General features: G+C 41.2%; 1 protein-coding gene across 2 annotated transcripts in view; it reads left to right on the top strand.

Annotated features, from left to right (window-relative positions):
* Positions 1-15,637, top strand: part of LOC117560171 (protein dachsous) — a 59,429-nt gene that overhangs the window by 2,588 nt on the left and 41,204 nt on the right. Inside the window, exons 2-10 of one of the 2 annotated variants that reach the window (XM_034236987.1) lie at positions 3,820-3,912; positions 8,349-8,483; positions 11,243-11,311; positions 11,718-11,881; positions 13,189-13,236; positions 13,316-13,405; positions 14,705-14,791; positions 15,195-15,302; positions 15,389-15,502. In XM_034236987.1, coding sequence (XP_034092878.1) covers positions 13,216-13,236; positions 13,316-13,405; positions 14,705-14,791; positions 15,195-15,302; positions 15,389-15,502 — 420 coding nt within the window. In that variant the 5' untranslated portion in view covers positions 3,820-3,912; positions 8,349-8,483; positions 11,243-11,311; positions 11,718-11,881; positions 13,189-13,215. Of the gene's footprint in view, positions 1-3,819; positions 3,913-6,442; positions 6,864-8,348; positions 8,484-11,242; positions 11,312-11,717; positions 11,882-13,188; positions 13,237-13,315; positions 13,406-14,704; positions 14,792-15,194; positions 15,303-15,388; positions 15,503-15,637 lie in introns of those variants that run through there. The other variant, XM_034236988.1, reaches the window with a different exon arrangement.

Here is a 15,637-nt window from a genome sequence, read left to right as displayed (position 1 = left end):
GTCGCAGCACCAGATCTCTTTCAGACGTGTTGCTCAGACAAGCGGCTCTCATTCAAACGTTCTCAGTTCCCTTTTGATCTGTTAAATGTCCTCTGCAATGTGCAAAGCATATTTATTTATAATAATATAATCAGCACTATCTACCAGAACTGCAGCTTTTTAATTCTTCTCTTCTCTTTCCTCTTATGCTCTTGCAGTGTGTTTCCGATGAGAGTAAGTTCACTTTTCTAAAAGCCATTTCTCTTTTTTAATAAAAAAAAAAAAACATGATTTGATGATATTACCGCCTTACTTTATTAATATATATATGTTTTGCTTTCGATTCGTCGTAGCAACAAACCCCATATCACAACTTTCAGGGAAAGATTCATCAATCGATTCACACTGTCTTGATTTAATAGACAATTGTCTTCAAGTGTTTCCAGGTCCACAGCGCAGTGTGTTTAACAAACAGTATCATTATTAAGCTGATCATTACAGGGAGAGTTAGAATAACAAGACCTCGTATGACTGTCTCAAATTCTGTATATAATCTACAGCTGCTAAGTGCAGCAGGGATTTCATTCAAGTATTTTCTGTTATTACACACCTGTTGTGGAAATATTTTCCAAGGTCCATAACTTTGACCCATCAGTTCAAACTGTCCTGACTGAGCACACACACCTCGTAACCTTGTCTGCTGTGCTCTCAGTGTTCTGTCTCCCTGTTCCTGCCTGTTGGCGTCAGCTGATAGAGGTGTTATGATACGTCCCCAGCTGACACAGAAAGCGACTCAGGTTCTGGTCCAGGCTCTCATCATCTCACGCCTAGACTACTGCAACTCCCTCCTGGCTGGTCTACCTGCATGTGCCATCCGACCTCTGCAGCTCATCCAGAATGCAGCGGCTCGTCTGGTCTTCAACCTTCCTAAATATTCCCACGCTCCTCCGCTCCCTTCACTGGCTTCCGGTAACTGCTAGAATCCACTTCAAGACAGGAAGACACTTCAGGACGGCAGATAGCTTGCACATCTTCCGGCGCAAACTGAAAACTCATCTCTTTCGACTCCACTTCGAGCGATAGAATTACTAACGGAGCACTTTTATACTAATAAAGGACTGGCTTACCTAAAGCCAGTTGAGTAGCACTTGAAATGTTTGGCTCTATAAAACCTGATGTACTTATATGATTCTGTTTTCTTCAAGGTTGTGTCTTCCTGGTCGAATGTACTTATTGTAAGTCGCTTTGGATAAAAGCGTCAGCTAAATACAATGTAATGTAATGTTATGATTTTATCTTGTTATGCAGCATGTTGATGATGCTCTCAGAACTAGCTAAATACATGGGTCCGGGGTAGAGTTCTTTAGAATTGATGTGGCAACCCACCCGTGCAGTCAGACCGTGACTGCTGTGACTTGTGATGTGAACTCTCCGGCCGAAACTCCAAATAAATCATCAGTGTTTGACATCAAAGCTCCTGCTCTTCCCGTGTCTCTTTCCTGAGTCGGTGACTCCCACTGCATTGCTTCTACACAGAAGTTTCCCTTACAACACCGGGTAAGCGACTACCCATGTGTATCGTTTTTACATTCATAATAAATTATTCATATTTTGCATTAAAAGTATTAAAAGATACATCAAATAACCCCTTAAGTTTAAATCGTGTTCTTTGATGCTCAGTTATTCTGATTCGTTTTTTATATTCAGTTTATTACACTTGTGTAAAATAAACATAATGTGTCTTTAAGTTGCAGCTGTTGACTTCCTACCTCTGTCTATCTGTCTGTCCCCTCTTTCAGCTCTGTTATCTGTGCCTTTAGCTGCTAAATCTGAGTTACTTCTCTACTCTCTGTGTCCATCAGCTGTTGGGTGTTGAGCTGGTAGCGCACAGTGGCTTTATCAGAGCCTATTTGAGGAAAACATTGATGATTAACCTCATCTGGTAAACACATTTCATACATTTAACACATTTGTAATTGTTCATTTATGGTGTAGCTAACTAAGATGCTGCAGTGAATACAGTCAGGGGGTAGTAACAGGTTTAAAGAGAGGCGTGAGATGGCGTCAACGTAACCTCAAAGTGACTTACCTCATAGTTCTTCTGTATTTCAAAGATAAAGATTTTACAGAAGTTCCTCTCTGTAAACAATGAGATAGCAAGTAACAGTGACAGTGCAGCACACATTTCTAAAGAAAGACAAATAAATGAAAAAAACATTTAGCTTAAAGTTCAGGAGGCTCCATAATGCGATTGACACTACAGCAATAACATATCACATATTAACAAACATTAACAGAAACATTTTGAGTTTAGTTTTAAAGAACAACTTTAATGAATTCATTATTCAATAAGACAGGTATAGGTTTTCTAAGGGAGGCTGTGGCTCAGTTCGATCAGTGGAGCATTGGTTCAATCCCCACTCGTCGTCGTGTCCCAAGACACTTCACCCCAAATTCTTCCTGTGGGGATTGCTCACATTATTCTACTTAATGTATGTAAGTCGCTTTGGATAAAAGCCTCTAACAAGTGACATGTAAATGTTTGTAGTTATCTGATAGGAGATTATCCCAATGTCCCAGTCAAAAGGAATGGATTACATTTTGGCCTGTGTCCAAACCCCACATGATAATACATTGGTAATGTAAGAGTAATATAATGAGTATGTATGTGGCTTGTTTCTTCTAGTCTAGCAGTGCCAAGAATGTATTTATACCTTCAGCCCCCAATTTATAAAACTGAACTGGTCACTTATGTGTGCTTTCCCCCTGGTTTTATGTTTGAGCACTTTGCCCCCTGGTTGTCTACACCTGATGGATGTGTTTACAACTTTTTATCAGTGTGGTTACGACTTTTATAGTATCTCTTTTTCTGCAGCAGACACTGATATGTCATTTTTAGGGACCATGATCATGCTAGAGAATCTTCATAATTTTGATTATCCTTGAATAGTTTGTTTCCTGGGGAGGACAGTCCTTTGACAGTGTTATTATTAATACGGAAGTAATATAGATGTGAGATGGGTGTAATAACTGGGAAATAGGGGTGAACAGAGGTGTATTAATGTGTAATATGGGTGTAATTTCAATATGCTCACTGTCACCAACCGGACCAAACTCACACACATCACCAACACTGCTACCATGATAATTGGACTCCCTACTCCAACCTCACAATACTTAACAACAGGGCCATCACACATCCACTCAATCAGTTCCTCGCCCCACTGCCATCCGGGCGCAGGTACACTAAGACATGTTAATTAGGGCTCACTTTGGAAAAGCCTTGGTTCCAGCAGCCATTTCTGCCTTAAATAACAGACCTCGCTAAATGTAACTGCCATGTGTGTCATCATCTGTTGTTGTCTGTGTTATTGTTTATTTGTTATATATTGTATGTATACTGTGTACAGTGCCACACAGGACAATAACTATAATCTAATCTGTAATAACAGACGATTATGGGTTGATTGTAGAAAATAGCAATCAATAATTGTATACCCATTTAAGGGTTAAAAACATTATTATAACAGCAAGGTTAATGAATTTTGATTAAAAGCAAATGCATTCTGAAAAGTTTGTCCTATTTGTAATAAAACTAACAAACAAATGTTTAACTATTTATTTTGAGTATTTTCTTAGACTATAAAGTTCCTTATCTTTTGTCTCAGTGGGTTAGTGGCGAAGTCCGTAGGGACTTTGCTTGGGAAACGGTTCAAGGGGTCAAATGTAGAATGTAAATGTCCCCTGTGGGACAATTAAGGGTTCCTTCTGCTTCTTCTAAACCTTAAAAAAAAAGCTGTCTGTTTTCTATGTAAACAAAGTGTTCATTGTGACTTGCAGATTGAGGAGGGTGATGTCTGAAGAAATGGAGAAGCCAAATGAACGTGTTCACTCTGACTTGCAGATTGAGAATGGAGATGCAGAAATACAGAAGTAAGTGCATGTGAGGCTACTCTCTTCTACACCTGAGTTGTGAGGTAAAACAAGAGAAGAGCAGTGGAGCTCTAACAGTTAAAATAGTTAGTTCAGTTCATATTTGAACTTACAATTCCAATATTTTACAGTTTGCAGAGACAATTTGCAAAGTTATATTAATGGGAATATCTTCCTTCACAAACATAATACAATTATCTAATTGATGTTTGTATAAAAAACCTAAAACTCAATGTTGGTACATCACCTGATCTCCAGCAGAAACGGGGGGTTACAATCGCCTGTGCTTATAGAACTAGGGTTACAATACATAACACCCTGCTAGTGGAAGTGGAGGGAATACTCAATTCCAAACCCCTCGGCTATGCGAGGCGCGACATTGCTGATCCAGACCCCATTACACCCAATCTCTTGCTCATGGGGCGGCGAGATGCATCATTGCCACAAGCAGTGTATGGCGACTGCGATCTGCTTGGGTGTCGTCGCTGGAAACAAAGCCAGGTCTTGGCTGACCACTTCTGGGCCCAGTTTACATGTAACTATCTCCCTAACCTTCAGCTCCGTCAAAAGTGGCACACTCCTACGCCAGACCTAACCACAGACCAGGTCGTCATGATCGTCGACCCGCAACTGCCAAGGAATCTCTGGCCAGTTGGAAGGGGTAACCAAAGTGAACCCGAGCGATGATGGTAGGATACGCTCTGCAGAGGTGAATATTAAAGGCACTACATATATTCGACCTGTGGCGAAACTCATCACACTTCCTGAAATGCTAGAGGACTGAGAAGCCTACCCCACCTCCGCACCAACGCGGGGCTGGTGATGGCAACATTGGGTCCGATGCATCAATTCATGGTGCCCCGACCATGAGAGGGTTTGGGGTGCCCCGGAACCAGGCAGTACCCCAGCAGGAAACACGTTTTATTGTCAAAGGAGGAAAGAGTGATAGAACCGGGGTAAAGCAAAGAAAGTGTCCGACAATAGTGACTTGTGAGGCGGCCAGAGAGTCTGTCATCTCTCGGTCCTATCCTCCAGGCAATGCGGTAACAAAATTGGGTCAAATTGACCCAAATGTAAAAAAAATAAGTTTCAATTCATCCATGGAAAAGGGCTGAAAATTAAAAAAAGCATCCGAAAATAGTGCATCATGAGCCCGCAAGAGTCCCTGACAACTCTCCTTACATTCCTCCAGAGTCAGGAAAAACTCTGTTATCTTTTGGGAGAACCAGAGAAAAGGGGTGAAAATTGAGAAATTGTGTCCCAAAATAGTGTCTCTTAAGGCGGGTAGAGTCCCCTGACAACTCTCCTTACATTCCTCCAGAGTCAGAAAAAGTCTGAGTTAACTTTTTGGAGAACCATGAAAACGGGCCAAAAGTGGTAAAATGTATCCGAAAATAGTGCATCATAATGCAGGTAGAGTCCCATCAAACTCCCCTTACATTCCTCCAGAGACCAGTTCAAAAACTTAAAGTTTGGTAAGAACCATGATTGGGGGTCTCCAGGCAACAAATGTATCCGAGCCAAGTGCACATGTAGCGGATGAATTCATCCAGGAAATCACACAGTCGAGTCCTCTCAAAAACCGGGTTTCCGATATCGTGCGGATGGTAGCTTGAAAAACATGAATTCATTTTTTTGACGGAGAAGGGGAGGTCTCGATTCCCCTCTCCGTTGTAAATTGCAACGGGGGAGTGGAAAAGTGTCCGCTGCTTCTGCCCGAAGCCCCGAAGACTTGAGCTTTTTGGAGCCCCTCCTCCGTTGGTTACTTTTTTCGGCTTTCCACGGGTGGGGGCGCATGGCAGGCCGCCTATGAGCTCCCAAATTCGGCCTGGAACCTCCGGGAATTGTGGGCTAAGCTCCATAAACTGACAAAGTCACCCAGAAATGTCACTTTAATAGCCCAAAAATATATAATACAAATACATTTAAATAGTAAAAGGTACAATTGTGCTCCCAATTACCCGGAATTTGATTTATATAGCCCCATGATAGTGAATAAAAATCATTTTCATGGAAAAAAGTGTTAAAACCCCCGATTAATATGTTTGTAATGCTGGGGGAAAGTGCTGTGAATACAGAGAGAGCAGCCAGAGAGAAGCAGGCTGTGAGAGCCACAGAGCACACCCAGAGATCTCCTTGCAGCGCATGGCTCTTGCACCCAGACTGCACCCAGAGAACAGGCTGCTTCACAGCACTTTACAAGCCAGGAAAAGTGATTGAATCCTGGGTATACATGTTTTAAATAGTCTGATATCTCCAGGGCGCATCACCACATTTTACAAGCCAGGGAAGGTGCCTGAATCCTGGGTAAACATTGTTTAATTGTTTAAATGTTTTTAAAAATGTTTTTAATTTTGTCCCAAAACCGGAGCATTCCCTCACCCGGCCGCAGGCAGACACACAACGGCGGCGGGCACGAAGTCCTCTGCAGGCGTCGAGGTATCCCCGGAAGAGAGGAGCAGTCCCCCCGGGAGGAAGGAGCGCAACCCGGCCGCAGGCAGACACGCAGCGGCGGCGGGCACGAAGTCCTCAGCAGGCGTTGAGGTATCCCCGGGAAGCAGGAGAGCAACCCGGCCGCAGGCAAACGCACAGCGGCGGCGGGCACGGAATCCTTGGCAAGCCTTGAGGTATCCCCGGGAGGCAGGAGCAGTCTCCCCGGGAGGAAGGAGCCGTGGACAGATGAGAGGCCAGACAGGGTCCCGGAGCGCGCCACCCATGGGCCGATGGAGCTTGGGCGACGTCCGGAACTGTCGAGGTGAGAGGGGGTCCAGGAGTGCGCCACCCAGGCGCCGATGAAAACGTGAGTGGCGTCTGGATATCCCCGGAAGGCAGGAGAGGCAAGAACAGGTTCCGGAGCGCGCCACCCACGGGCCGATGGCAGCATGGTTGACGTCCGAAACCGTCAAGGCGAGACGGGGTCCAGGAGTGCGCCACCAGGCGCCAATGAAAACGTGAGTGGCGTCTGGAAACCGCCGTCGAGGTGGTGAAAAAAGTAGGAGTGTCCACACGAGGTCAACCGGCTGATCGAATCTCCTCTCCGGCACCGGAAAAAAATTGTTAACAGTCAGATGTTAACAGAAATATGTCGACAGCCGTTAGCAGCTAGCCGTTAGCCGCTAGCTGGTAGCCATGGGTAGCTGCTAGCCGTCGTTAGCCCCTCGTGGTCAGCCGCTAGTCGTCGTCAGCTAGCGCAGCCGGGACTTGCAGCCGCACTCTCCGAAAGAAACCAGCCCACGAGGTAGCAATCGGTTTGCTGGTCGACCCAGCAGGTCGTGCATCGTCCCCCTGTTGGATGGAAGGCTGATGCGGGAATGGCGAGCAACGTCCCCAGCTCTTCTGCGGGGCGCGCACCGAGCCTCAGTCCGCGTGCCGGTGGCAGCCACGGACGATTCCAAAAAATCCCCGGCATTTCGAGAAAGAAACATGAGTTCCTTTTGCCGTGTTCGGGTGCGTCCCGGAAACTTCTCGAGACGTGTCAGGGTCACCAGTGTAGTGCCGAGAGATAGGGAGTCAGAGGCGGTGCAATGATGGTGCAAAAGGGTACTTTATTTAGAAGCAGAAAAGGACATGTCCGGTTGTCCGGTTGCAGTCCGGTAAGAAGAGAGAGAAGCCAAGAGGGCACACAACATATATAGACAACACCTAACATGTCCGTGTGGAAACAAAACCCCAACTGTAGTTCCATGTGTGAATTATGAACCAGTGTATTAATAGGTGGTCACCACAATATATTGTTTACAGTACTTGTTTGCCGTAAGTGTGACTGCCGGTTAAATGTTCAGTAGTTTCACTTTCTGTCCGCTGTGATTATATTTGTATTGTACGATCGTCATATATGTCCAGTCTCGTGCTATTGCGGTGAGCTATGTATAACTTTAAGCCTCTGTCAGCTGCCATTACCGCATGTACAACTGTATGCCCCTGTAAGCCGCCATTATCACTTGTTAAAACACTTGCACTTGTTGCGGTCAAGTGAGCCCTCTTGCGGGCCTTTCTGGTATTGTTTACCATGCAGCTGACTGTTCCAGCATTTATGTGTATGTACTGTTCCTAGCAGGAAATCGTAATGTAACTATTAGGATTAATATTGTCATTCACTAATTTAATCTACTCTGTTTATTTATATTTCATAGATAACCACAACATAACAAACGAACATACTGTAACACCATAACTCCTGTGCACAATTAAAGTTTAGATATCTATACCCCCTGGATTGTGGCAATCTTTCTGACAGAAGATTTAGGCCAGACTTGTATACACCAGCATTCTTTATTCATAATTTCACACAGAGTGAAAACACAATCAAAATCACATGATAGGAACAAACAAGGTCAAAAGTATCTTCTGAACACAGCAGCCTGCCTTTATTTAGAGCTTAATATAGCCCTTCTTCTCCTGTGAAGTTCAAACCCAAGTCTCCTTCACATTTTCAGGGGAAAAGAAACTCAGACTTTGCCATGGCACAGTCCACCATCAGTGATACTGTAACTTTACAACCAGCCATAAAACAAGATTGCTGGAAAGGGGAGGGGAACTGCGGAAATGGACTCTCAACACCAGAGATTCAGGTGATTATTTCAGTGTCCTTTCTTCATGTTTTGGCAAAAGACAAGCAAGCAGATATGGACACGGTTGGTTTGATCCGGACCGGTCCCCTCCTAATTTTCTCCATTTTTGTGTGTGTCATTACTGGAAGTCCTTTAGGTGAGTGAAGCAGTAATGGATGGATATCTTGTATTTTAGAAACAGATTGGATTTAAAAACGTTAGGATTACTTTTCTATCTGTGGTGAAGGTTCTGGATTTCAATCATGTTAAATGCTGATTGAGTCAGTACTAAGGTATCTTTGTGTTACAAATCTGTAATTGTAATCCACCCAAAATCAAACAGACATACATACAGTGAGTGTGGGGCAGGGCCTGAAGTTCATAGGTTCATTGGGAAATCTTTATCATGAACACTAATCTGAACGATCTCAGGCAGAAGGTTTGAATAATGTATAATACAATTTAAAATGTTACGCATGGGAAACGCTCCAACTAGATTAAAGAGATATAATCAGTAGGTGGGGCTGTTTTACAAATCGTATCAAGATAGAAAGAAAATGAACCGAAATGTGTTTTTAAAAGTTGGCACTTCTTCATTTTTTGTGTTGAAAATGTTTGTCATTTTGGCCATCATGCTATTGTTTTTACACCGAATAGAGTTATTATAGTTAATGTACGTGATGTGTATATATTCTATGGGAACACACATGCAACACATCATCCACCTGCGTAAATAAAGCAGTGGGTTTATGGAGGCGTGTGGTGCAGTGGGTTGTGAGTTGGTGTTCGGATCAGGGGAGCACAGGTTCAAACCCCACTGCAGTCAGCGTGTCGTTGTGTCCCTGGGCATGACACTTCACCCCAAATTGCTCCTGTTGGGATTGCCCACAGCATTGAGTATGTAAGTCGCTTTGGATAAAAGCGTCTAACAAGTGACATGTAATGTAATAAACCTCTCAGCCCTCACACAGGCCTCTCTTTAAGTCCTACACAGACTAAAGCGCTGAGCAGATGATTCCACTCTACATTTGCATAAAATGATCTTGTCATGTCCGTTTGATCACGCACACCTCTAATAAAGTTTTGATGTTTCAAAGTCCATTGTCAATTGCTAGTATAATGCTAAAAGACAACACCAACTTAGACACACCCAGAAGTATGTTCTCATGTACTTTAAATTGTCTGTTTGGTTTTAATCACCATTTTAACAAAGACGGCACTGTCTTTGTTGTACCAGGTTTATTATTATTATTAATAATAATAATATTTATGTGTATAGCACCTTTCATACAACAAGTGCCGTCCAAAGTGCTTTACATAGACATTTCACATACAATGTATATCACACAGAATTATTATTATGATTATTACTTTTAAGATCGATGATGGATAGATAGATAGATGGATAGATGGATAGATGGATGGATAGATAGATAGATGGATGGATAGATAGATAGATAGATAGATAGATGGATAGATAGATAGATAGATAGATGGATAGATAGATAGATAGATAGATGGATAGATGGATGGATAGATGGATAGATAGATAGATAGATAGATAGATGGATAGATAGATAGATGGATAGATAGATGATAGATACAGTGGGGCAAAAAACTATTTAGTCAGCCACCAATTGTGCAAGTTCTCCCACTTAAAAAGATGAGAGAGGCCTGTAATTTTCATCCTAGGTACACTTCAACTATGAGAGACAGAATGAGAATGGCTTAAGCAGGGGTACATGTCTGGCACTGCAGGATTTGAGTCCCTGGCGGCGTAGTGTGTTACTGATGGCCTTTGTTACTTTGGTCCCAGCTCTCTGCAGGTCATTGACTAGGTCCCCCCGTGTGGTTCTGGGATTTTTGCTCACCGTTCTTGTGATCATTTTGACCCCACGGGGTGAGATCTTGCGTGGAGCCCCAGATCGAGGGAGATTATCAGTGGTCTTGTATGTCTTCCATATTCTAATAATTGCTCCCACAGTTGATTTCTTCACACCAAGCTGCTTACCTATTGCAGATTCAGTCTTCCCAAACTGGTGCAGGTCTACAATTTTGTTTCTGGTGTCCTTTGACAGCTCTTTGGTCTTGGCCATAGTGGAGTTTGGAGTGTGACTGTTTGAGGTTGTGGACAGGTGTCTTTTATACTGATAACGAGTTCAAACAGGTGCCATTAATACAGTTAACGAGTGGAGGACAGAGGAGGCTCTTAAAGAAGAAGTTACAGGTCTGTGAGAGCCAGAAATCTTGTTTGTTTGTAGGTGACCAAATACTTATTTTACCGAGGAATTGACCAATTAATTAATTACAAATCCTACAATGTGATTTCCTGGATTCTTTCCCCCCATTCTGTCTCTCATAGTTGAAGTGTACCTAGGATGAAAATCACAGGCCTCTCATCTTTTTAAGTGGGAGAACTTGCACAATTGGTGGCTGACTAAATACTTGTTTGCCCCACTGTAGATAGATAGATAGATAGATAGATAGATAGATAGATAGATGGATGGATGGATGGATACTTTATTGATCCCAACTTGGGAAATTCTTTCGTCACAGAAGCAGAAATGTGTTCAGACATTAAAATACTTTAAAAAGTGGAAAAGAGAATTAACAATATCAAATATTCTGGATAATTAATTAAAATAAAAAGTCAAAAATTAATGGATTAATGGATATAGCAGAGAGCTAAAGAAAATATTCTGCATGCATCTGTGTAGAAACATTTTCTCTGTGGTATAATTTGAGACTATTCTCCATTAACTTGTATTTCTTTTCTCTAGCTACTTCAGTCATAAATTGTGCTGAGGATACCAATAAACTTGTGGGTACAGTGGATGAAGGATATACAGGTAAGTAAGAAAAACAAACTGCAGAATGTTATTCAATTGTAAGTCACTTCATCCAGCAGCTGTGTCATTTTGCAAACATTAAAGTTAAGGTTTTGGCAAATGGCTAAATCTCTTCTTTTTTTTTATAATGAGGAAAACTAATTTGAACTGTCTAAATAATGATAATACGGTACATTCATGCCATGTGAAGGGTTATTTAAACTGGCTTTGTATTGTTGTATTCGTATTATATTTCAAAAACATGCTTCACAGTTTTGATAAGATCACGTAGAAGGAGAAACGCCTGTGTTTGTTTTCTTCCTGACTTCATCATGAAGGGAGAACAAGGCCTTTATTCGTACTCTGTGTGTGTATGGAGACATGATTAGCATAAAGTCCTTATCACAATGCTCCCATGGTGCTGCAGGAGATGTGGAGGTGTTCACAGGGATCGCACCAGGAAGCAATGTGAAGCTGGTGCCCAAAATCTTTAACAGTCATCTGGAGTTTCTGGAGCTGATCTTCACGCTGGGAGAAACCAGCGCTACCGTTCACACCAAGAAGCCGCTCGACGCAGACCTACTGGCAGTCGTGAGTTCAACTAAACCCGTCTCCTAGAATATTAAATTCATACACTGCAAATATGTTAATGCTTCCTATTAAGATCAACAGAACATGTGAATACCATGAAATAATAGGGGAAACCAAGGTGTTGCAGCAGCACAAGAACATACATTGACACGATGGGCTCACAGGAACTCATATGCACGATTCCGTTTGAACTCAAACATATATTTTATTTATAAAAGACTAAAGCTGCAAACTTAAGGCAACAAACAAAATCACTTAATAGGAAAACTTCGATAATAAACAAAAGATCACTAGGTTCTACTACGGTATAGCTCAAAGACTCACTATGATTACAGACATGGAGTCGACGTGGAGACAAGACGAACTGGCACAAGACAAAGGGAGACAAGGGCTATATATACACACACACACACACACATATGGTAATGGCGCACAGGTGGAAACAATCAGGGGCAGGAACAACAATCAGGCTGACAGGTGACACACAAGGTCAGGAAGTGAAGACACCTGAAACCAGAGGGAGTCATTTACCAAAATAAAACGGAAGGTGACAAGACTAGGAACACAAGACATTACACTAAAAGGATGTCAACGCTGAAACCTTACATACATAAGCACAAATACAGAGAGAAAACTAAATAATAAGATGTATGCACAATAAAAATGAATACATTTATTTAAAATTAAAATAAGGTACTGATAAGGTTCAGTAGTAGCAACATTTTATTTGTTTTGAAATAGTCAGCCTGACATTATCAGTTTACCTATTCATTAGCATGTATAAAGTGTTTAATGGTTATTTAATTAAGATCTTTATCTTGGTTAAATATTAAAAAGGTCAACGATGATTTGCAAGACAGGATGAGTTACTTTAATGATATTTAACTGAAACACACACATTTCCCAAAGGTGCTTTTGGGGCAATTAAGGACAAATGTTTAGACTATCTCAAAAGTCCTCATGCTTTTGTGTTCATCGAAATATTGTTTAAAGAATACCAGTGTTATTTATTTGATCACTTCCAGAGAGATTTCATGGAAGTGATCGGGGACATAATCTAACTTTCAGTACTCTCAGCTGATTCTAATATTCAGCAGCTTCAATAATTGTATATCTTTCAAAGTTAAAGACTCTTTAGTGCAACATTTTCCATTTGTGTTTTTAATTTTCGTTTCTGAGCTCGAGTGGAGGAATAACATTTTTACATTTCAGCTTTATAGATACTCAAATTCTATTTAACACATTTTAAAACTCACCTCTGCTCTGAGTCCTGAAAGTCCTCTCAACACTTTGTTCATGTCTTCCAGAGTGACTCCACTTTGTATTATTCTGTCATGTGTGACGGCACTGTTAAGGTAAGTAACGTTTAATAATCACAGCATTCAGTAGCTTCACAGAACAAAATACTTAAAATAATATACTTTACCTTTGCAGTACAACAACTCGCGCACAGTGAAAATCACCGACATCAATGACCACAGTCCGGTTTTTGAACAGAAGACCTACACCACTGACGTCTCTGAGGTAAGTCGCTGAAATCTACAAGCTGTTGGCAGGCAAAGTATTTAAATCATTCAAATTAGTTTAAAGAGATACAAATAGTAACAAAAACTGTGTTCAGGCTAAAATGACTTATAGGAACAGCAGCTTAAAGCTTAGTGCAATAGAGTGGTGCAGTGACAAGTCCTAAAACCCGGAAGTGAGTTAGCATTTGACCACTTCCGGTTCCCTCGTCTCAGAGCCAATGGGTTCTCTCCATAGTAGTTTGGAAAATAGCACATTGAAGAGACGGATCAAGTTTGTTTCTACGACATTAAATACATCAGCTGTGATTTCTGAAGAGTTTACGTTTACGAACACGTAAACACTCTAAGTGTTCCCCCCCTGTTCTGCTTGAAAGCAAGTCCCTGCCTCCTGCAAACTGTTAAAACAAAAGCTTCAACTTGTACAATTTTGAATCTGTATTTTTTAATATTGATCTTAAGTTGGCGTGACGTTTAAGTCGTGCGACCCTGCTGTAGTTCGTTTATAGCATAACGTTAGCATTTTGCTTCTGGCCATTAGATTTATGATTCGAACATTATAAAAGTAGGGTAGACATGTGGATATTATCCGGCTGAACAAAACGTGCATTTATCAAACCGGTTCGTTTCCACAGACCTTATTTCGAGGTTTGGAGTTGGCTTCTAGTGGTGCAGTGACGCGCCCTAAAACCCTTTTATAATCTATCGACTAGACGATTAGAAAATTATAAAAGTAGGGTAGACATGTGGATATTATCCGGCTGAACAAAACGTGATCCGTCTCCTAAATGTGTTTCAACCACAGACCTTATTTCGAGCTATTTTCAAAAATCCTATGGAGAAATGCCATTGCTTTTTTGTCGAGGGAACCCATGCACAGATTACTTCCGGGTAAATACGTCATCCCCGCACTACTCCATACCACCGCTCATGTGCAATATGAACTCACGTGCAATTTACGTTTCATATTTCTTACTTTGAATTTATTTACAATTTTAAACATTACCAGCTACTTCAATATGTTCATATGGTCACTTTTTTAGAAAGAAATCCTGCTACTTATGTTTTATCATGGTGTTCTTATCTGTTATTTGTTATTCTTGTATTGTGTTCTTATTAATGTGTGCCTAGTTTTTATATGATATGTAAGTCTATTCTTTTTTACTTTAATCTGCATTGTACCTTTGCTGTTATAATGTCGTACATTTCCCCGTTGCGGGACAAATATCTGATTCTGATGCTTGATGATGATGTTTGTTTATTTTATCTGTGCGTCATTTCAGTCTTTTCTCTTTTTTAGATTGAAGACGTGGACAGTGTGGTTGTCCAAGTTACGGCTAAAGATGGAGACAGCACTACAGCAAACAACTTAGTGACATACTCCTATGTAATAATAATATAATCATTGTAATGATAAACTCATATTTTAATTATTTTACTTACACATGTAACAAGAGTAGAGTAGCTTAAGAATTGTTTTAATCACAATCAGATATTCGTAGTTTTGAATTATTTTTGATGCACTGAGAGCAGATGTTTGAAGATGTTTTTTTAGCTATTTGGTTTGTATGATTCTAACATGAATCCTAATGGTTAAAAAAATGGTTTTGGGTCATTTTGTCAAAGTGTGCCTTTCATTTAACTCACAAACAATGATGGATTCTTACGACAAAAAGTGACCAGACTGCCAACATTATGATGCTTATTTTATTGTTTTGAATCTTTAACTCTCAAAATCACGTGTCATGATGTGTAACAAAAATCTGTGAATGTTGTTTTCTTTTTATAAGGCACCAACCTCAGAAGACTTTAGTTTGTTGAGCTCAGGGGCTTTTATTTTGAACAGACGTTTAAACTACAATTTAGTCCAGAAATACAACTTCCTTGTGACGGCCCGGGTAAGTGAACATATTTACAACTTTAAACAGAATTATTTAAAAAGCCAAGGGGACATGAGAACCTGACTGATCTGTGTTCTCTGCAGGATAACTGGGGTCTAAACGACACGGCCACTGTGACGATTAACGTAGTGGACTTTGATAACTTGAATCCCTTCTTCAGCTACAACGTGTACCAGGCCTTCATTCAAGAGAATCAGGTGAGTCTGTTAAAGAGGCCCTTTTGTGCTTTTGGGGTTTCCCCTTTCCTGCAGCCTGTTGTTGTGTGTATGGGTTTTGTGCATAAATTGCCTGCAAAGCCTCAAATCCAAGAGTTCCCTCCAGAGGCAGTTTCT

This window comes from Gymnodraco acuticeps, unplaced genomic scaffold (genome assembly GCF_902827175.1).
Source record: "Gymnodraco acuticeps unplaced genomic scaffold, fGymAcu1.1, whole genome shotgun sequence".
NCBI lineage: Eukaryota > Metazoa > Chordata > Actinopteri > Perciformes > Bathydraconidae > Gymnodraco > Gymnodraco acuticeps.
Note: the sequence above shows the minus strand (reverse complement) of the source record. Positions and strands in the feature narration are given on the sequence as shown.